The sequence below is a fragment of the Lepidochelys kempii genome, chromosome 1 (assembly GCF_965140285.1).
Source record: "Lepidochelys kempii isolate rLepKem1 chromosome 1, rLepKem1.hap1, whole genome shotgun sequence".
NCBI classification, from domain to species: Eukaryota; Metazoa; Chordata; order Testudines; family Cheloniidae; genus Lepidochelys; species Lepidochelys kempii.
Window position 1 is genome coordinate 314,601,766 of NC_136380.1, and position 21,303 is coordinate 314,623,068.

General features: G+C 40.1%; 1 protein-coding gene across 5 annotated transcripts in view; it reads left to right on the top strand.

Annotated features, from left to right (window-relative positions):
* Window positions 1-20,717, top strand: part of HDAC10 (histone deacetylase 10) — a 35,667-nt gene extending 14,950 nt beyond the window's left edge. For 3 of the 5 annotated variants that reach the window (XM_073328275.2, XM_073328276.2, XM_073328281.2), the window contains 10 exons: window positions 15-121; window positions 1,523-1,590; window positions 5,262-5,550; window positions 6,251-6,341; window positions 8,092-8,177; window positions 8,776-8,829; window positions 15,141-15,225; window positions 15,799-15,984; window positions 18,197-18,356; window positions 19,729-20,717. In XM_073328275.2, the coding sequence (XP_073184376.2) occupies window positions 15-121; window positions 1,523-1,590; window positions 5,262-5,550; window positions 6,251-6,341; window positions 8,092-8,177; window positions 8,776-8,829; window positions 15,141-15,225; window positions 15,799-15,984; window positions 18,197-18,356; window positions 19,729-19,754 (1,152 nt within the window). In that variant the 3' untranslated portion in view covers window positions 19,755-20,717. Of the gene's footprint in view, window positions 1-14; window positions 122-1,522; window positions 1,591-5,261; window positions 5,551-6,250; window positions 6,342-8,091; window positions 8,178-8,775; window positions 8,830-15,140; window positions 15,226-15,798; window positions 15,985-17,013; window positions 17,125-18,196; window positions 18,357-19,728 lie in introns of those variants that run through there. The other 2 variants (XM_073328280.2, XM_073328277.2) reach the window with 2 other exon arrangements.
* The last annotated feature ends 586 nt before the right edge of the window (window positions 20,718-21,303 follow it).

The following is a 21,303-nucleotide window of genomic DNA, read 5'->3' on the forward strand; positions in this document are numbered from 1 at the left end:
TTTAATTTTCCTAGGGTGGATACCATTTGAAGTCATTGTCTGAATCAGTCTGCATGACTGTAAAAACTTTGCTTAGAGACCCTCTCCCCCAGATCTCTGGAGAAATGGCACCGTGCTTAAGGTATGGATCAAGAAATATTTTGTTTCATGCTATATGTGTCTGTTCTTCTTGTTTATGGAAGACGCTGATTGTACATTGAACTGGAGCTATTGGACTGTGAGCTAGAAATCAAGTCACATGGGCATTTCATATTATTTTTTCTACTTGTATCATCAAGCCTAAAAGTGTAAAGAAAACTACCTTAAAACCTGAATGTGGGAAACGCTACAATTTCCAGAAAATAATTAAAGTGCTCATTCCTTACTTTTTTAATCCTGATGCTCAAAAATATTAAACAATATTATGATATTGATAAATGCAAATTAAGAAGTTAGGCCCCAGTTCAGAAAGATACATAAGCACATGCCTAGCCTTAAGCACATGAATAGTTCCATCAATGGGACAGTTAAGCATGTGCTTATTATACCTTGCTGAATCAGGGCTTTAATATGCTGCTACAATGCATTATTTTTCTGACTCTGATCGCTCCCACTTCAAAATGATCCATGTATTTCTGGTTTTGTTTTCCTTTTCTGGGATTATTTCCAATTAAGCTTAAAAGGTGAAAGAACTCAGGAGGGGAATTTTTTTTACTATCTCTATCCTTAAGCCTCGTTTCTCTATAGACATCCACCTCAGTCAAAGCTGAACTCCTAATGCCGTGACTGGCAATACCAGATGATAACAGCCAGTGGGAGAGTGAGTTTGTGGGTGTGGTTTTTGGAAAGGGGGGTGGGGGGTGAGAAAACCTGGATTTGTGCTGGAAATGGCCCAACTTGATTATCATACACATTGTAAGGAGAGTGATCACTTTAGATAAGCAATTACCAGCAGGAGAGTGGGGTGGGAGGAGGTATTGTTTCATGGTCTCTGTGTATATAATGTCTTCTGCAGTTTCCACAGTATGCATCCGATGAAGTGAGCTGTAGCTCACGAAAGCTTATGCTCAAATAAATTGGTTAATCTCTAAGGTGCCACAAGTACTCCTTTCCTTTTTGCGAATACAGACTAACAGGGCTGTTACTCTGAAACCTGTCAGACAGCAATGTGTTCGTGTAATGGAACACTAAATTGTATTATACTGTTCAGCCTCTAGGTTGCACTGTGTGAGAAATACCTTATTCAAGCTAACCTCAGCCATACCTGCGGGCAGAGCATTAAAGGATGGTATAGTGAGCACATCTGGTGTCTCTCTTGCTCACAAACAAGCTCTGTACTCAGTCGATAGCTGATCCAGGACTACAACACTACACATTCTCTTTCATTTTCTGTGGCTGACACTTGCAAGTAATCATTCCAAGTAACATGCCCTTCTCTTTGTTTTTCTAGCAAAAACTTCAGAAACGGAGTCTTATGTTCAGCTTGGCAACCTTCCCTATATTTTCATCTGAACTGATGATGCTAATCACTTGTCTTTTGTAGTGCTGTTGAGTCTATACAAAATGTGAGAGCTGCACATAAACCATACTGGAAATGTCTGATGTATGAAGGTAATTGGTCTTCTGTTTCTTTTCGCTAATGTGATTGATAAATGTGATACATACTTGAACTCCAGAAAAGATTTATAATTAATATCCATAGGTTCAAATAACCTACCTACTTCACGGAAGTATTGTGAGGGATCACTATTCAGGGCCAAATTCTTTGCTGGTGTAATTTGGCATAGCTCATAAGAACATAAAAATGGCCACTTGGGGTCAAACCAATGATCTATCTAGTTCAATATCCTATCTTCCAACGGTGGCCAATGCCAGATGCTTCAGTGGGAATGGACAAAACAGGGCAATTCTCAAGGGATGGATCACTTGTCGTCCAGTCCCGGCATCTGGCAGTCAGAAGCTTAAGGACGCCCGAAGCATGGAGTTGCATCCTTGACCATCTTGGCTAATAGCCATTGATGGACCTATCCTCCGTGAACTTATCTAATTCTTTTTTGAACCTTGTTATAGTTTTGGCCTTCACAACATCCTGTTTCACAGGTTGACTGTAAGTTTTGTTTCAGAGTAACAGCCGTGTTAGTCTGTATTCGCAAAAAGAAAAGGAGTACTTGTGGCACCTTAGAGACTAACCAGTTTATTAGAGCATAAGCTTTCGTGAGCTACAGCCTAAGTTTTGTGAAAAAGTACTTTCATTTGTTTGTTTTTAAACTGATGCTTATTAATTTCATTGGATGACCCCTTATTCTTGTATTATGTGAAGGGGTAAATAACACTCCCTCGCTCACTTTCTCCACACCAGTTATGATTTTATAGACCTCTATCACATCCCCCATGTAGTAGTAGTCTCTTTTCCAAGCTGACCAGTCCTACTCTTATTAATCTCTCCTCATATGGATGCTGTTCCATACCCCTAATAATTTTTGTTGCCCTTCTCTGTACCTTTTCCAATTCCAATATACCTTTTTTGAGATGGGGTGATCAGAACTGTATTTAGTATTTAAGGTGGAGGTGTACCTTGGATTTATATAGTGGCATTATGATATTTACTGTCTTATTAGTAAGGCTGCAAGTCTGTCATGGAAGTCATGGATTTTGTGACTTTCTGTGATTTCTGCAGCGGCCAGTGCTGGCTTAGGGGCTGCCCAAGTTGGGCAGCCCTTGGGCCAGCAGCAGCAGTTCAGGGGTGTGGGAGGGGACTCAGGGTTAGGGGCAGGGGGTTGGGCAGTGTGTGTGTGGATGCTTACCTTGGGGTGGGGGGCTCCCTGGTTCCCACTGGCATGGCCCTGCAGCTCCAAGGCAGTGGAAGGACTAGGGGGCTCCGTGTGCTGCCCGTGCCCATATGCCCCTGGGCCGCAGCTCCCATTGGCTGCGGTTCCTGGCCAATAGGAGCTGTGCAGCCGGAGCTGGTGGCAGGAGTAGCGTGCAAAGCCCCCATGGCTCCTCTGCCACCTAGGAGCTGCAGGGACATGCGGAGCCGGGTAGTGAGCCTCTGCCAGCCCTACCAACCATCCAACTTCCCCCAGCACCTGTGGCCCCCTGCCCAAGTTTTAGTTAGGGGTATATAGTAAAAGTCATGGACAGGTCATGGGCTGTGAATTTTTGTTTACTGCCCATGACCTGTCCATGACTTTTACTAAAAATACCCAGGACTAAAACATAGCCTTACTTATTAGCTATCCCTTTCCTAATGGTTCCTAACTTTCTGTTAGCCTTTTTGACTCGCTGCTTATTGAGTGGATGTTTTCAGAGAACTATCCATAATGACTCCAAGATCTCTTTCTTGAGTGATAACATCAAATTTAGACCATATCATTTTGTATGTATAGTTGGGATTATGTTTTCAAATGTGCATTACTTTTCATTTATCAACATTTGAATTTCATCTACCATTTTGTTGCTCAGTCACCCAGTTTTGTTCGATCCCTTTGTGATGCTTCTCAATCAGCTTTGGACTTACAAAATTACTCAAGAAAGTTAAGTTATCATCTGCACGCTTTGTCACCTCACTGTTTACCCCTATTTCAAATAATTTATGAATATTTTGAACATTTATGAATATGTCCCAGTACAGATCCCTGGGGGATACCACTATTTACCTCTCTCTATTCTGAAAACTGACCATTTATTCCTTGCCAGAGTTTATGCTCCTTTCTATTTTTTGCTTCTAACCACCACTTTCACTCTGTTTTTTAGCCATGGTGGCACTTTTTGTTCATCTTACTATTTTTTTTTAAATTTTGGGGTATACATTTAATTTGAGCCTCTATTACGGTGTTTTTTAAAGTTTACCTGCAGCTTTGTCATTTCACTCTTGTTACTGTTCCTTTTAATTTCCTCATTTTTGTGTAGTTCCCCTTTCTGAAGTTATATGTTACTGTGGTGGGCTTCTCTGGTATTTCTCCTCACCCCGAAGGATGTTTAGTTTAATTATATTATGGTTACTATTACCAAGCGGTTCAACTATATTCACCTCTTGCACCAGATCCTGTGCTCTGCTTAGGACTAAATCAAGAATTGCCTCTCCCTTGTGGGTTCCAGGGCTAGCTGCTCCAAGAAGGTCTAGAAAGTCTAGAAACTTTATCTCTGCATCCTGTCCTGTACCTAGTCAATATGGGGATAATTGAAATCCACCATTATGACTGAGTTTTCTATTTTTATAGCTCCACTGATTTACTTACTCCAGCTGAAAATCTGGTCCTCAGTGTCTCAAAAATGCTGTGACATCCTTGGTTGGAAGTGCTAATATGTATTACAGGATGCACAATCAGTATTTGGTCCCCAGTGAGCAAAGGGTTAACCTTTGGTCAGCTTCCTCCTCCCTTTGTATGCTTACTCAGATTGGCTGCTTGAGAGACAAGAGGGGCAGAGGATGCTTTTGTGAAGGTTTGGCACCAGTGTCATAAGTCTGGGTTAAATCTCATGCTGAGGAGTATTGTGTGTTCTTTTTCTGTTTGTTAATTTATTTTGCTTTCTTCTTACAACTACTAGTGATATTTCTTTGAGGCAAAAACCTTGCAAACTGCAACTGGTTTTCTTTCTGCTGAATCATTCCACCAATTCAGAATATAAAAGCGGTACATGTTGTTGTTTGTTTCGTTCCTTCTACTGTGGTCCATCCCAGCTAATGGTACACATTGTAGGCTTTTTCAAATTGAGGTTGTTGGGTAAAAGCATCATATATAGGATTCTAATCTCTTGAGATTTACACAGATATTCCCAGTAATGTTTATGGCTTTTATTCAAGGATGAGTATACCTTTAGGCCCCAATCCTGCAAACACTTCCTGCAAACACTTATACAGGTGCATAACTTTATGTACATGAGTGGGTCTGATGAACTCAGTGCAATTAATTCAGTTAAGCACCTGTAGGATTGGGGCATCAAAGAATACAGAACAATTTATTTTACATTGCAAATAAAAACTTTTAGAAACAGCTTTATTTGCTTATCTTTCATATTAATCAAAGGAAGGTTGAAGCCATATTATTATGAAAACAAAAATGCCAAATATCACTTCTGAAAATTACATATTTCTTTGTAGCATAAATATGTTGAAATCAGCACCTGCAAATATATATTTGCACCAGCCAGGCAAATGCACCCCTCTATGGTAAATAAATGCAATTACTGTACATGTTAATATATAACATTTTTAGTGCCTAGGAATTACACTTGCGTTTTATGATACTTATGAACCCAAAAAATGCATTTTTTTTTTCTAGAAGCAACTCCTTTACACAATCTCGTTACCAAGTCAAAACAGATGATGGAGGCTGAGCTAATTCAAACTAGTACACATCCCACAGCAAAGCAAGCGGTTGGGAAGACTAACAGTGATGAAGCTATCAAAATAGACAGGTTTTTGGAATCACACATGAAAAAAATTCTCTTTCCAGTGCCTCCTGTTAAAACAGCAGCAGCAATTGTCTCTAAAGCTGATGCACATTTGCTACCAATATCTGTTCAAGTGGAGATGGAAATGAATGCACAAGAACTGAAAACTCTTGTCAGGTTGGTTTTATTTATGTGGCTGTCAACTTAATGTTGCGGAGTGGGCATGGTATAGTGATTTGACCACAGGACTGGAAACCAGTGACTCTTGTCTTCTAATCCTAGTTCTCTGATACTAACTTTCTCTTTGGCCTTGGCCTTCCTTAACCTTTGCCTCAGTTTCTCTATCGGCAAAATAGGGTAAATGATATATATCTCCCATGTCGGCAAAGCTCTTTGCAGAGCTTGTCAGAACATTTGTGACTAAAAGTAATTTAATCAAATATACTGGGTTTTTTTGTGTTTTGTTTTTTCCAAAACTAAAACACTTTGCAGAAACATACCGATTTCAATGAAGTTTGCAGTAGGAAGTTTTCTGAGGGCCAGGGCTCTCTGTTCACTTCTGACCAGAGAAAGGTAGAGGGAGACCTGAATTGAAAACCTAAGCTTTTCAATCCATAAACAACTGTTTCAACACAATTCTGTTTTGGAAAGTGTCCCAAAGGGTTTTGTGGAGTGAAAACAAAGTTCAAGATCTCAAAAATTGTCATGAAACAAAATTGTCATCCTCTGACCACCTCTAGTTCTTTGAGGACAAATGTGTAGCACTTATAAAATGCTTTAGAAACATTTATTAATTAACATTACTATACTATTCAGACTATAACAGATTATTATTCATAACCCAATTTTAATTAGTTTTAAAAAACTTATTTTGCAGTGCACTTGATGCAGAACTTGTGAAGGAAGAGAGAGCTTTACTCTCTCTTCAGAATGTGGTGGCTATCCTAGATAAAATACTAAAGAAGAAGGTAATATTAACTGCCTATATTGTTTTCTATGTTTCTTCTGCTCTTTGATTGATCTTCAGTGTTAGCTCAATATTAGTTATGTCTTTTCCTATCCTGCTAGTGTCCGTCAGATTGTATCTGTGTTAAAATTGTGACTACTTACTAGAGTAAATGGGAAAGATAAGAGAAAATATATATGAACAGCAGCTTACTTCAGTAATTTTTTTGATTGTGTTTGATCAAGATTGTGCCCTGCCTTTATGTGAGCAGGGGCATATGAGGGAGCAAGAATCCTCCTTGTTCTGTAGGCCTACCCAGATCATTGCTCTGACTCTTAAGGGAGTGCAGAGGGCTGTGCACTTGATGCTTCAAGCAAAACTGGGAGGGGAGAAGGTAGAGCCAAGGCGATGCAAATGGAGTATGTTGCACCCCATAAAGAAGCGTCTCAAATTATTCCTTCCCCAGTGCACATTGGGAGTAATTTTTCCTTTTTGATCCTACCATTAGGGCAGTGCAGTTACGTATCCTCCCTTATTGTGGGTTGCATGTTAAATGTACAGTTTAGCCCTTTTATTATTATATCTGTTGATGTCTGAATAACAGTTTACTCAGAACTGAGCTTTTCTCTCTGTTTAACTCTCCAGTGAAGCAATAATCCTCTTTGTTTTGTTTAAAACATCAGTGTATTGCCATGAAAATTAATGTGATACCCCAAATTCAGTGTGATGATTTCACTGCAGGATCAGGAACTAAGGAAAGATGGGCTTTGAAGTATCAAGACTATATTTAAACACAACTGTTATCAACAATTAGCAGGAGTGACCAGAAGAATTACAAATAACAAGAGAAACATAAATGAGTTTGTATTTTGTCATTGTACAGTTGCAAACTTTCTCTCTGGATGAACATCTCATTCTAAAGTGCAGTACTTGTCAGAAAAGTAACTGTCAAAATGACCCCTTCGTACTCAACAGGTCTGCTTCCTGCTATTGATATTTAGAGTCATATTTGCAGATGTTGGTGGCAAAAGCAAGTTGTTTATGTCTGCTAACATTACCAACCCCACTCAGCTCTGGGAGAGGGAGCTGGATTGTACAACAGTCAAGAGAACTAATAACTAAATTGCAGTTGGAGAACCTTTATTGTTCAAAATCCAAAAAGTTCCCATTTTGACTTTCAGATTCTAGGCTGAGCTTCCCATGCTGGGAATTGTGAAATCCTTGTTTTACTCCATATTTATGTAGCATCTGAAGACATGACACAGACATTAGCTAATTTAATCTTTGCGGGGGTAGGTATTGTTCAGATAGGGGGATGGGAAGGTGAAGGGATTTGGCCAAGATCACAATGACAGTGACAGTTAGAACTTGGCACAGCCTGATTCCCAGACCAGTGTTTGTTCCTCTTGAGCAGTGCCTACTTGTAAACTGAGCAGATTTATCTGTAAGTCATTGAGTGACAATAAACATGGAACCCCATGGTGCCATTTTTACAGAGTCACTTTTCAGCATAGAACAACGCTTTTAAATAGGTTGCCAGACAGAGCAACTATGTAGCATAACAGCCAAACACATCCTCTTTGTAGGTAGTGGGCCACGAGGACTTTTACCAATCTTGTTAGGCTACATCATTAATGTTCCTTTCACACAGCTGTAGCTTTGTTTGCATTTATATATAATGTATAGACAAAAACAGGTTCAACTGGTACAAATTAAAAAATGGTATGATATAGGATTTATTATGATTTATTAATACAAATTTTTATTTTTAGGTGTGCAATGGAATTGCAGAATCATCTCTGGCTTCTGTTTCTACAACCTTTGCACTAAAGCACTGCTTTGATTTTGGATTACAAAGGTGAGCTATGCTTATTGGATATGGTGCTCTCTTATAAAATTTGAAAATGTGATGCAAGTTCATAAACTACAATGGGCTGCATTAAAAACATTTCATTTGCCTCTGTAATGAAACAACATCACCTCAATATGTGCAGCATTGCCTATACTAAATATAGGCAACCCTGTAAATGTGACCATAAAGCTATCTAGTTATCAAAGGCAAAACGCAACGTTTTAAGAGTGATTGTTAAATAACAGTTTTTCTAACTCTGTTTTTTGATTGCCTAAGTCCCCATTATTTTTATCAGCCTGTTGTATTATTTGTTTTTTGTCCTGAACTGTCATGAACCCGTATGCTATCCCATTGTTTTTTATATTGCTAATAGGTCAAATTCAGAGAAGACCCACGGTTGTTTATTATTTTTTCTGGATTGAATTCTCTTCCACACATGTAAACCCCTTAGCTAAATGGCCACATTTTCAGATTTTTTTTCTTGTACTGATTACTTAATTGCACTGCATGTTTTTAAAAGTTAGAAACTTATAAATGTAAGTTGTGTGTGTGTATAACACACACACACACACACACACATATAATTATTCTTTGTGTTCTGTAGAGTGCTCTGCATAGTTGTTGGAGACGTGGATCTTGAACTCGATTTAGATGATGGGTAAGACTTTCCATTTGTTTCAGGTGATTAAATCCCAGAGGATCATTTCTAAATGATTCTAGGTGCACATATGTCTGAGGAAACTTGCATTAAATGACTACCCAAGCACCCGACAAACATTAGTTGTTTAATGGAGTTGATACCTAATAAAGTTGGGGCAGAATTGTACTCAGTATGTTTAGGGATATTTTGGGATGGCCTCTAAAGACAGAAGGTTGCCTTATAAGGGTTGTCTCGGGTAGGTTTTGTTGTTGGTTTAAAGTATAATACTTTTCGATATTATTGAAAATTGAGATTGAAATGTCAGGCTATTTAAAAAAGGGATCTAAAAAGAGCAATATGTGATCAAATGTATTGCTGTTAATTACAGATGCTTTATTTAAGTCACTAAGAGCCCAGCACAGGTGAATGTGATGGTGGGGAGAAGGCACAAAATATCTTTTGCCTTCACATTCATGTGCCCCTACAGAGGGGCCAGATACATTCCCAGTCCTTGTCTGAGGTAATGCCAGCTCCAGGCTAGAACAACAGTGAAACCAGCCTCAACAAAGGGTCAGACCATGGTCATGCCCTCTTGAACAACCAGTAGAACTGGCACCAGGATTAGGAACTGTATGATGCATGCTGTAAAAGGGTTAGCGGGGGGGGGTCATCTTGCCCATGCTCATCTAGAACCCTAGACTCAGTGGGACTCTATGTTGTTCTCTAGATTTGTATTAGGAGAGGAAGAAGCAGGACTGGGCAGATAGCAAGGAGAGGGCGTGCATACATCATTTCCCACCCAACTCTGCAGTTTATCTACAAAATGGCTATATTATCTTTTCCATGGGGGTCTCTCCATGGCTAGGACCCCTCTTTGAGGGGGTTTCCCTAGCCAGCCATGGGGAATGGAAAGCTACCAGGGGCACAGAACGGCTGCAGAGACACAAGATCTCCCTGTTGCTGGCTCCAGTCCACAACTGTTCCTCCAGGATCCATGTGGGTCACAGGGGACACAAGATTTCCTCCATCTGAGTCACCTCCAGTGGGTGTTACCATGGGGCTGGAAGCTTTCTTGGCAATCCCAGCAGAGCAATGGCACAGATTCTCAAAGGTATTTAGACTTCCACTGAAATCAATGGTTGAAATTCAGTTGATTTCAGTGGAAGCTAGGAACCTAAGTATTTTTGAGGATCTGGGCTAATATGGCTACACATGCTCATCACAAAGCTGTGCCTTAAAGACACAGTGTATTCCAAAATGTATACAAAATACCATGTAGGACTTGAATTTGCTAAACGGCATCAAACTATCTCAGTATTAGAACCTAACATGGAAGGCAAGTTTCTTGTTGTTTGTACAGATGTAGGCATATTGTGTGTGTACAGCACCTAGCACAATGGGGTCCTAATAAATAATAATGCTGTGTAGAGGTTTGTGGGGCAAGCCAATTGTGACATTAGACTCAAACTTTACATGATCTTGATGGTTCCCCTCGCTCACCCAGTCCTGTAATAGATCCCTAACCTCTGGCTGAGTTACTGAAGTCCTCAAATCAGAGTTTAAAGACTTCAAGATTACAGAGAATTCACTATTTACACTAGTTTAAACCGGCAAGTGACCCGTGCCCCATGCTGCAGAGGAAGGTGAAAAACCCCCAGGGTCTCTGCCAATCTGACCTAGGGGAAAATTCCTTCCTGACCCCAACTATGGCGATCAATTAGTCGCTGAGCATATGGGCAAGACCCACCAGGCAGATCCCTGGAAAAAAATTCTCTGTAGTAACTCAGAGCCCTCCCCATCTAGTGTCCTGTCTCTGGCCATTGGAGATTTTTGCTACTGGTGGTCACCAGTGAGCCACATGCCATCATAGGCAGTCCCATCATGTCATCCCTTCATCAAGCTCAGTCTTGAAGTCTGTTTGGTTTTTTTACCCCACTGCTCCCCTTGGAAGACTGTTCCACAACTTCTCTCCTCTGATGGTTAGAAACCTTTGCCTAATTTTGAGCCTAAACTTATTGATGGTCAGTTTATATGCATTTGTTCTTATGTCCACATTGGGGCTTAACTTAAATAATTCTTCCCCCTCCCTGGTATTTATCCCTCTGATGTATTTAGAGAGAGCAATCAAATCTCCCCTTAGCCTTCTTTTGGTTAGGCTAAACAAGCCACGCTCTTTGAACCTCCTCTTATAAGGTAGGTTTCCCATTCCTTGGATTATCCTAGTAGCCCTTCTCTGTACCTGTTTCAATTTGAATTCATCTTTCCTAAACCCTGGAGACCTGAATTGCACAAAGTATTCCAGATGAAGTCTCAACAGTGCCTTATACGCCTCTCCCTGATATAATATGGTCCTCGGGAGACAAAAAAAAATCTCACCGCGTTATAGGTGAAACTGCGTTATATTGAACTTGCTTTGGGCCCCCCTTTCCTTGTTCCCTGACCATCCCCTACCCAACCCCCCTGCTCCCTGTCCCCTGACTGCTCCGACCCCTCTCCACACCCTCTGCCCCATGACAGGCACTCACCAGCAGCAGCAGGAAGCGGAACAATACGGCTCCAGCCCGCTCCACTCTGCCACCTCCCAGCCACAGCGCTCTCCTTCCCGCCACCAGTGAGTACAGAGGGCGTCCTTTCCCGAACCTCCCCTCACTCACCGGTGGCGGGAAGCGTTGGGGAAAGGATGCCCCCCGTACTCACCTGCGGCAGGAAGTGGAGCACCGCGGCTGGGAGCTGGTGGAGTAGAGCAGGCTGGGGCCGGGCTGCTCCACTTCCCACCGCTGGGGACGGGGTGAGGGAAGCGGAGCGGGCTGCCCCCGGCTAATCTCCCGGGCCACTCTGGGACTGTGGGGCCCCCAAAAGTGCCCCCCCAGCCCTTTCCTCCCAGACCCTGGGGGGTGGGGAGGAGCCCCTGACCACCCCCAAGACCCTCTGCCCCTTATCCAACCCATCGGCCCAGCCCGGCCCCCTTAACATGCTGCTCAGAGCAGCGTGTCGGAGCTTTACCGCGTTGTATGCGAACCCCCATTATATCGGGTCGCGTTATATCTGGGTAGAGGTGTATAATGATACTAACACTTCCCTGTTTCTACTGGAAATACCTCACCTGATGCATCCTAGGACTCCATTAGCCTTTTTCACAGCCACATCAAACTCATGGTTCATAGTCATCCTGTGATCAACCAATACATCCAGGTCTTTCTCCTCCTCTGTCACTTCCAACTGGTAAGTCCCCAGTTTATAGCAGAAATTCTTGTTAGTCCCTAAATACATGATCTTGCACTTTGCACTATTAAATTTTATCCTGTTTCTATTACTCCAGTTTACAAGGTCATCCAGATCTTCTTTTAGGATATTCTGGTCCTCCTCCATATTGGCAATACCTCCCAACTTTGTGTCCTCCACAAATTTTATTAGCTCACACTCACTCTATGTGCCAAGGTCAGTCATAAAAAGATTAAATAAGATTGGTCCCAAAACCAGTCCCTGAGGAACTCCACTAGTAACCTCCCTCAAGCCTGACAGTTTACTTGTCAATATGAACTGTTGTAGTCCCCCACCCTTAAACCAGTTCCTTATCCACCTTTCAATGCTCATATGAATCCCCATCTTCTCCAATTTAACTAATTTCCCATGTGGAACTGTATCAGATGTCTTACTGAAATCCAGGTAGATTAGATCTACTGCATTTCCTTTGTCTAAAAAAATCAGTTATCTTTTCAAAGAAGGAAATATGGTTGGTCTGGCACGATCCACCTTTTGTAAAACTATAATGTATTTTATCCCAGTTACCATTCACCTCTGTCCTTAATTACTTTCTCTTTCAAAATTTGTTCCAAAGACCTTGATACAATTAAGGTCAAACTAACAGGTCTGTAGTGTCCGGGATCACTTTCCCCCCTTTCTTAAAAATAGGAACTATATTAGCAATTCTCTAGTCATAGGGTACAACCCCCGAGTTTACAGATTCATTAAAATTCCTTGTTATTGGACTTGCAGTTTCATGTGCCAGCTCCTTTGATATTCTTGGATGGAGATTATCCGTGCTCCCTGATTTAGTCCCATTAAGATGTATGAGTTTTGACTTCCACCTCAGATGCGGTAATTTCTACCTCCACATCCTCATTGCCATTAGCCACTCTGCCACTACCCCTAAGCTCCTCATTACCCTTATTAAAAACTGAGGCAAACTATTTGTTTAGGTGTTGGGCTAGGCCTAGATAATATTTACTCTCCACCCCCATCCCCAGTGTTTAGCAGTCCCACTTCTACTTTCCTTCTTTTCTTCTTATTTATATGGCTATAGAACCTTTTACTGTTGGTTTTAATTTCCTTTGCAAGATCCAACTCTGCTTGGCTTTTGTGAGTTCTCACTTTATCCCTACACTTTCTTACCTCCAAGAGGCTAGCTTTCCTTGCTGATCCCTCCCCTCTTCCATTCCTTGTAGGCTTTTCCGCTTTCTCTTTATCACCTGTTTTGTGATGCTTGCTTATCCAGCTTGCTCTGCCACTCTTCCCTACAAATGTTTTCCCCTTGCTAGGGATGCAGGCTTCAGATAGTTCCTGCAACTATGACTTAAAGTAATTCCAAGCCTCCTTCATCTTCAGATCCTTGAGTTCTTCAGTTCAGTCCATCTCTCTCACTAATTCCCTTAATGGTTTAAAGTTAGTTCTTGAAATCAAGGGCCCTTGTTGCAGATCTATTTTTGTTTATCCTTGCATTTAAACTGAACTAGCTCATGATCATTCAAACCAAGGCTGTTCTCTACAACCAGTTCTTCTATGAGGTCCTCACTACTTACAAATACCAAATCTAAAATGGCATCACCTCTTGTTGCTTCAGCGACTAGTTGGAGAAGAAATCAGTCAGCTATCACATCCAGGAAAATCTGGGCCCTACTATTATTGGTAGCACTTGTCCTCCAATCTATATTTGGGAAGTTAAAGTCTCCCATAATCACACAAATTCCAGTACTATTTATTTCATTAAAAACATTAGATGTTCATATCCATATCCAAATTAGATCCTGGTGGTCTGTAGCACACCCCAAGCACTATGTCAGGGGAACTTCTAGAAGCTTTCTTCCCCAAAGTGATTTTGGCACAGACTCACTCTTATCTTATCCATTCCATCACTTCTAATTTCTTTACGTCTATCTTATCATTAATATACTTTGCTACTCTACCACCTTTGCCTTTATTTGTCTTTTCTGAACAGCACATACCCTTCAATACCTGTACTCCAGTCCATGTCTACGATTCCACCATGTTTCTGTCATCCCTATAATATCTGGTTTCACTTCCTGTACCAATAGTTCTAGTTCCTCCATTTTGTACACCAGTGCAGGGAGCCCGGGTAACAAATGTCCTAATTGTTGCTGCTTGGCTTCCCCGACATTCATTGCCCGATTGGGTACAGTCATTCTACTGCCAGTATCACCACTATTCTTCCTCTTAATGTACATTGTTGTACCCCCTGCTGTTCCTTTCTCCATTCCTGAATCCTTTCTTACTTGATTTTCCTCGCCCTCAATGTTAAAATCAAGTGTGGAAATTACATGAGCATTTCCCCTAAGTTCCTCGTTTTAAAGCTCTTTTAATGAGTTGTGCCGACCTCCATCCTAGAAGTCTGTTTTCCTCCCTACTCAGGTGGAGTCCATCCCACAAGAACGGTCCTCTGTCCATGAATGCCTCCCAGTGGTCAAAGATCCCAAAGCCCTCCTTATAGCACCATTGCCTGAGCCATCTGTTGATCATCAGAATCTTGTCTCACCTTCATTCTCCTCCTCTAGTAATAGGCAGAATCCCACTGAAGATCACCTGAGCCTCCATTTCCTTAAGCTTCTTCCCCAGCTTGGCATAGTCTCCCAATTTTGGTACTGTGAAAGCAGTTATTTCTTTATTGCATACTATGAAAATGTGCTTGCTAATCATATGTGGGGCTGGGGGGAAGAAGAGTCAAATAGACAATTCTTTATTGAAGGCCAACTTTACATATCAATATCCTACTTCTCCAGCTCCTCTTTCCACTAAAAGTGGCTTGACCATTATTTTCCTAAAAACTTTAATACAAAAAAATTACTTTTATTGAGATTTCAGTTTTAACTGGTATTGACCTTTTTTAATCTTACTTTTCACAATTTAAACAAGGGACTACAATGATTCAGAAGTGTTTGCTGTTGAGATAAATTTGAGATCAAATTTATATAAGGGGCCACGAATATCATCCAAAGAATAATTTTTAATATCCACTTTCACTAATTTCACTAGTATTATTTATTATCTCATTAGAAGTTGTTGATGAAATAGTGAAATGTATTTTTTATCTACAGAAAAATACTTTTGATGAACATTTGCCAGAAACAGCAAACTGAAAAGACCAACTCCAAATATCATATTTCTCTGAACTGGAGAGAGGTACATTAAAAAAATTCTGGAAACCAAATAAGATAAAGGACTTCTTTTTTTTTTTTTTTTAAACTAAGTTAGAATAGAATCAAGTATATTTACTAGTTCGTAAAACTGACAATAGTGTCTAAGATTATCAATTTGATTCAAGTTTTTACTAATAAAATTGGGGGGGAAATTTCAAAGATACAAATGGGAGTTAGACATCTAACTGCCATTAGGCCTTTAAAAATCTCCCCCTTCATTTGTGTATAGTGCATCTTAGGCACCAAAGTTGTGACAGCTTGAAGAAGGTTAAAATGGCCTCTGACACTAGTCCTGGAGGGGTGGAGTTGTAATGAAAGGGGAGATGAATAATGCATGATGCGTAATTAATACAAGTAATGATTCATATGAAAATAGGAACACTACATGAGATCAGAGAAGTATCCTGTTTTCAACAGTGATCTATTCTAGAAGTTTTTTATAGTTGTTCTCCTTTATTTCTTTGTTTTGTTTATTTTTTAATCTCTGTTTTTTGGTACATACAGGGATTTTGGAGTTTCACATAAATGTTAAATTGTTTTCTGTTTCTTGTTAAAGGATGCTGAAAGAAACAATTTCTTTTGTGCTGTACTTGGATTCATTCTTCCTGTAGCGTATAGCTATCAACCTGACTTAATGATAATAGTCATTGGACCAAACAGGAGCCTTGGTATAAATGGGATTTCTCTACTTACTTGTTTACTGCAAGGATTAGCTGAGTCTCGAATTCTTGTGGTAATTCAGGTAAGAAGTGGTGCTAATCTTGATTATCCTAAAATCCTTTTAGCTGACAAAGAAACTATTCTATTTAAGCACCATTGTCTTGAGTAGAAGTAGCAGTAGGCTGTCAGCATCCTCATTTATCAGAGCGTCACCAGAATACACCGTGCTGGGTGATATTCAATTTTATTTGGCTAGTTCACTTTAAAATAACAAAAACAAAACATAGTTTTTTAAAAAATATTGCTATGTAAAAGAAGCCTATATAATGGTAGGGGTGTATAAGTGAGTGACTTGGACTAGGCCACAAACGGTCATATTTGTAAAGGTGGTTAGATGCCTAAAGATGCAGATAAGTGCCAACTGGAATTTTCAAAATCACCTGTGCATTGAAATCATTGGGGGTTAGGCACTAAGCTATTGTTGAAAATCTCGCTAGGCGCCTGGTCTGTAAGCATCCAAATACCTTTACAAATGTGGCTCTTACTTTCTCTACTCCAGATGTGTAAAACTGGAATAATACTGCTTTACTTACCACAAAGGTGTTATGCACTTTAACGCTTTTTAAGATAATTACATAGAAGGTGCTATTATAAATACAAAGTAATAGCAGAATTATGTAGCAGGAAAGAAGCAAAAAAGTGGAAAATGTAAGTTACCATGAATCCATTTACAGACTTACTGACAAGTACTATGTGGGGTAAATGTAACATTTATTTATTGTTTTAATGTAATGAAATACATAAAATGGAATCTCTTTCCTGGAAACTGCCCCAGTTAGGGACATGTTATTTCTCAAGATGTCAATTAAGTAATCTTACCATACTTTATTCTACATTTCTCTAGAATTTTCTTTGAATTTACTGTGCTATGATATTTAAATTTTGTGAACTAAATCTGTATATTGTGTGATACAGCATGGCCAGAGGGGAGCAAGAGAGTGTAAGAAGGGAGCCTTATTCCCTGTAGAGGGAAGAAAGTTTGCTATAGATTAATTAAAGCACCTGAAGCCAGTCACCTGATTTAAAAAAAAACCCTGCTTCAATCGGACAGGAGGAGGATTTGAAGCAGAGTGGATTGGGGTTGGCGCAGAGAGCAGTTTGGAGGGAAGCAGAGGAGAGTTTGGAGAAATGCTGCTGTGGGCTAAGAAGACCAAGACCCTAGGTAAAGGGACACCTGGTTTGTGCAGAGGGAGGGCAGGAAGCCCCACAAGCTGAAGGGCAGGAGAGGAAAGTAGTCCAGGGGAAGGAACCACTAGTTCAAGTGGTTTACCGCTATCCCTAGGGCCCCTGAGCTGGGACCCGGAGTAGAGGATGGGCCCGGGTCCCTCCCTCTCCACTCCCCCCCTCCAGGACACTAGTGGGGCAGTTAATACCCCAGTTCAGGGGCAAGAAACGGTGCCCTGAACCGCGTGCCCCCCCTCCCCAAGAAAAAGCGCAAGACCCATCATAGTAGCGCCGGCAATTTGCCACAATTGATATACAGTATTCTGAAATATTTGTGCACACTAACTAGGAGCATTCAGCTGGGAAGAATTATTGGGAGTCTGAAGGGTAGGCTGAGAGATGAAGGAGGAGCTTGGATGGACATGTGAGCCTCTAATGAATGACTGAAATAGATTTATATTAACACTTAGCGGGTAGTACCTATAATAAAAATGTGGAGATTTTATATAGCGTGCTTGGCTTCTTAGAAGAACTAAAATCCACGTTATCCCTTTTCAATGAAATTCAGTAACATTATTGAAGAATGAAAATAAGTGACATGCTCTTCACCATTAGTCACAATGACCACAGAAAATGCTTTCAGTGACTTTAGAACATTGATTTAAACTGTTAAAAGATTCTAAAAAATTTTTATAATGTCATTACTGGTCAAAGCAAAATAAATCACTGTTTATTAGTGACGGAAAATTCAGTGATCTATGACGTAAATAAGACCTATTTTTCTCCATTGTTCCATCTTTAATTCTGTGCTATTTCTTTTGTCTCATAAAAGAGTAACTGAGAGGTCATTTGTATTTGCGATAAATTAGCTTTATAGGAGTTCACAGTATGAATTCCTTCGTCATCTGCTTCAGCTCCTCCACTGGAGTACTTTCAGACTTGGAAAACTGAAAGTTACTTCATTATTACTACTGATACTGCCAACTTCATTACAATAGGTTATAAAATATTGCATTCTCTTGCTGAAACAAATAAAAATTTGCTTCACCACTATATATATTTTTAAATAGGACACAGAAATAAAACTAGTGCAAAGTGTGGCCAAAACCTTATCAGGTGTTCCTGCACCTGACTTTGGAGCCTATGCACCTGCTTCCCAAGAAAATGTACTTGAAATAAAACGATTAAGAAACCAACTTCAACAGGAATGGAAAATGCTTCGATGTTCAGGTAAGTAATCTGTTTGTAGTTCCGCTTCTTGGTACAGTTAGTATGTTTCTGAAAAGGCTATAAACTTACTAAGGGTTCAGTTGTGTACCATTAAAGACAATGGGAGTTTTTCCATTGACTTGAACGGGAGCAGGATCGATCCCTTAAATGCCTGGTGAGATCTGTCTTCCTGGGGTTCCCATCACTGAAGTAAGAAAGCACTGAATTCAGTACCACTGTGCCTGCATACAACATGGAATGCAGCCACTTCAAGTACTTAACGTTAAGCACTCACATTGAAAAGTAGTTTTCGGATCAAAATATTGTATATTCAGTGAACAATTCAGAGACACACAGGCTCTGAATCTGTTAATCTTTTCAGAATGTGGCTCAGTCTTCTATCACTTATTCACTTGCTTACTATTCTCGCATGAGTAGTCCCACTGAACTTCATAGGGTCTACTCATGTACTCAGAGTTAAGCACATATATAAGTATTTGCAGAATCAGGGTCTGGGTTGGTACAGGACTCTGATTTTAGCAGGGAAATAGGCTTTCAAACTTCTGTATCCAGAAAGCTTCCTCTTAGCCAATACATGTATATTAGGGATAGGGCACACCATAATAACATTGTGTTATATCCAGCAAGTGGGTGATTATGTTAACACTTTTGCTTATTTATGTCAAGACAGAGAGATCCACAATTGTCTGCAGAGTAAAACGTAGCTTTTGGCAGTAGTGAATATAAAACCTGCCACAAGCAAGATACATGAATATTTGTCTTGGTACAAGCTTAGGAAGTGCCTTCCCACCTATTGGTACCTGGAATGTGGTATACCAGAGATAAGGAAAGGTACAGAACAACAAGTTAAGAAACTGGTATGAACTGGTGGGTTGGATCTTAGGTAACATATAAAGTGCTTTAACTTGTATAAAGCCATGACATAAAGGTAGTTTTGGGGAAATATCTTTTGAAGTGCACTTACTGGGTAAGGTGAATATGCTGTGAGATAAAAATTGCTTCCTGAAATGTCTCTTGCATATTATACAATCTCTTGCTTTAGGCAGTAAACTGGCTGAGCTTGGTTATTTGGTCTCTTGAATATTTTTAATATGGAACCCAACTGTAGTCAAACACTCTCTACTATATAACTTTTTGTTTTGGAAGGGAGGGGAAAGGGAACAAGTTTAGACAAACAAAATTAAAAATGGGGATACAAACGCCCTCCACCCCCGCCACACGCATACACTAAAAAAAAAACGTGCAGCTGTTCGTGGAAGTAGGTTGAGATCATCTGACCAGTTCCTATAGACGGTAAAAATGTAATCTGGATTTTTGGGATTCTGCTGTGTATCTTGACTAATAATTGCGCTCTTATTTTTTCTCTTTGTAGTAAGGGACTGGATTTTTGGAAGCTGAGGTCACTTGACTACCTTTGGGCTCCATCATTTAACACATTTCATCATGACCGAAGGAAAAAGTGTGTCACTTTTGGTTGTTTTCTTTTAAATCAATGAACAAAGATTATCAAGATATGGCCACAGCAAGAGCCATTCACAATTGTTTTACGACTATTAAATATTTTTGTTCAAGAACCACATTTTCAGCTAAGAGCTCTTGCTGTGTGTCCGCAAAAGCGTTCATGTATCAAGTTGTGCATGCAAAACCTGCATTTGCTTGTAACTGCCTGCCAAATTATGGACCCAGTCCTGCAAACATGTATAGGTGTATCTTTTCATGCATAGAATCATAGATGTGTAGAAGTGGAAGGGACCTTGAGTGGTCATCTAGTCCAGTCTCCTACACTCAAGGCAGGACTAAGTATTATCTAGACAAGGGGTAGTCAGTAGGTGGACCATGGGCCAAATCTGGATCGCCAGATGCTTTTGAGCATACCCCGAAATCTTTTTATGTACGTATTATTATTATTATTTTATTTTATTTTCTCTGGAGTCTGGACCTTGACTATATCCTGACCAAGAAATTTGGACCTTGACAAAAAATAATTGACTACCCCAATCTAGACCATCCCTGACAGGTCTAGCCTGCTCTTAAAAACCTCCAATGAGAGAGATTCCACATGAATGGTCCTATGTAACTCAATGAGACTGCTCATGTGTATAAGTGTTTGCAGGATTGGGCCTATGTGATTTATGAGTGCAAAGATGAGTTTTGCACATGCAGTAAGCTGAGTGTATATGAATTGTGAAGCTGACTGGAAACTTGGGCCCAAGAGGAGAGCAGGGAGAAAATGAGTGGTCATAATACAGTAATTGAGGAGTTTTCTGAATTACTCCAAAGTATGAACAAATACTCTGCACTGCCTTCCAGCAACATGTATCAAACACATTTAATTCTGAATTAAACTTTTTATTGACAGTCCTCCAGCCTCCTTTTATCATCCACTAATCTCCTATTGCAAGCTTCCATCTTACTTTCCATGGACTAGATGCTGGTACCCAGGTTGAATTGCAAAATAATTTCACTTAGGTCAATGGGACTACTTATGGAGTAAGGTTATCATAACCTGACCATATGTTAGTAGTCACCATTCCCTACAACTCGCCCCACACAAACATAGCCACACTTTCTCTTGTTTCTTAATTTTTTTTTATCAACAGTTATCTGCCTAGCTATTTCCAGGAAATAATTTTAAAAGAAAAACACTTGGGGGCATATTATATTTTGAAAATATGCATCTGGTGTTAATGTTTAATATCCTGACATATACAGCATTCTTTTATTCTTTATATTACTTTATTCAATTTATTCAGGCAAGGAGCCAGGAACTCCTGAGTTATCTTCCCTTTGTTAATGGCTTCTTCTGTGGCTTTTGATAGTTCTCTGGCCAGTCTCTGCCTCAGTTTCTCCAGCTGTAAAATGTAATAGTCCTCCCCTCCCAGGATTAAATAGTTCATTTCTGTGAAGTGCTTTGTAGCTGAAAAGCACAATATAAGCACTAAGCAGT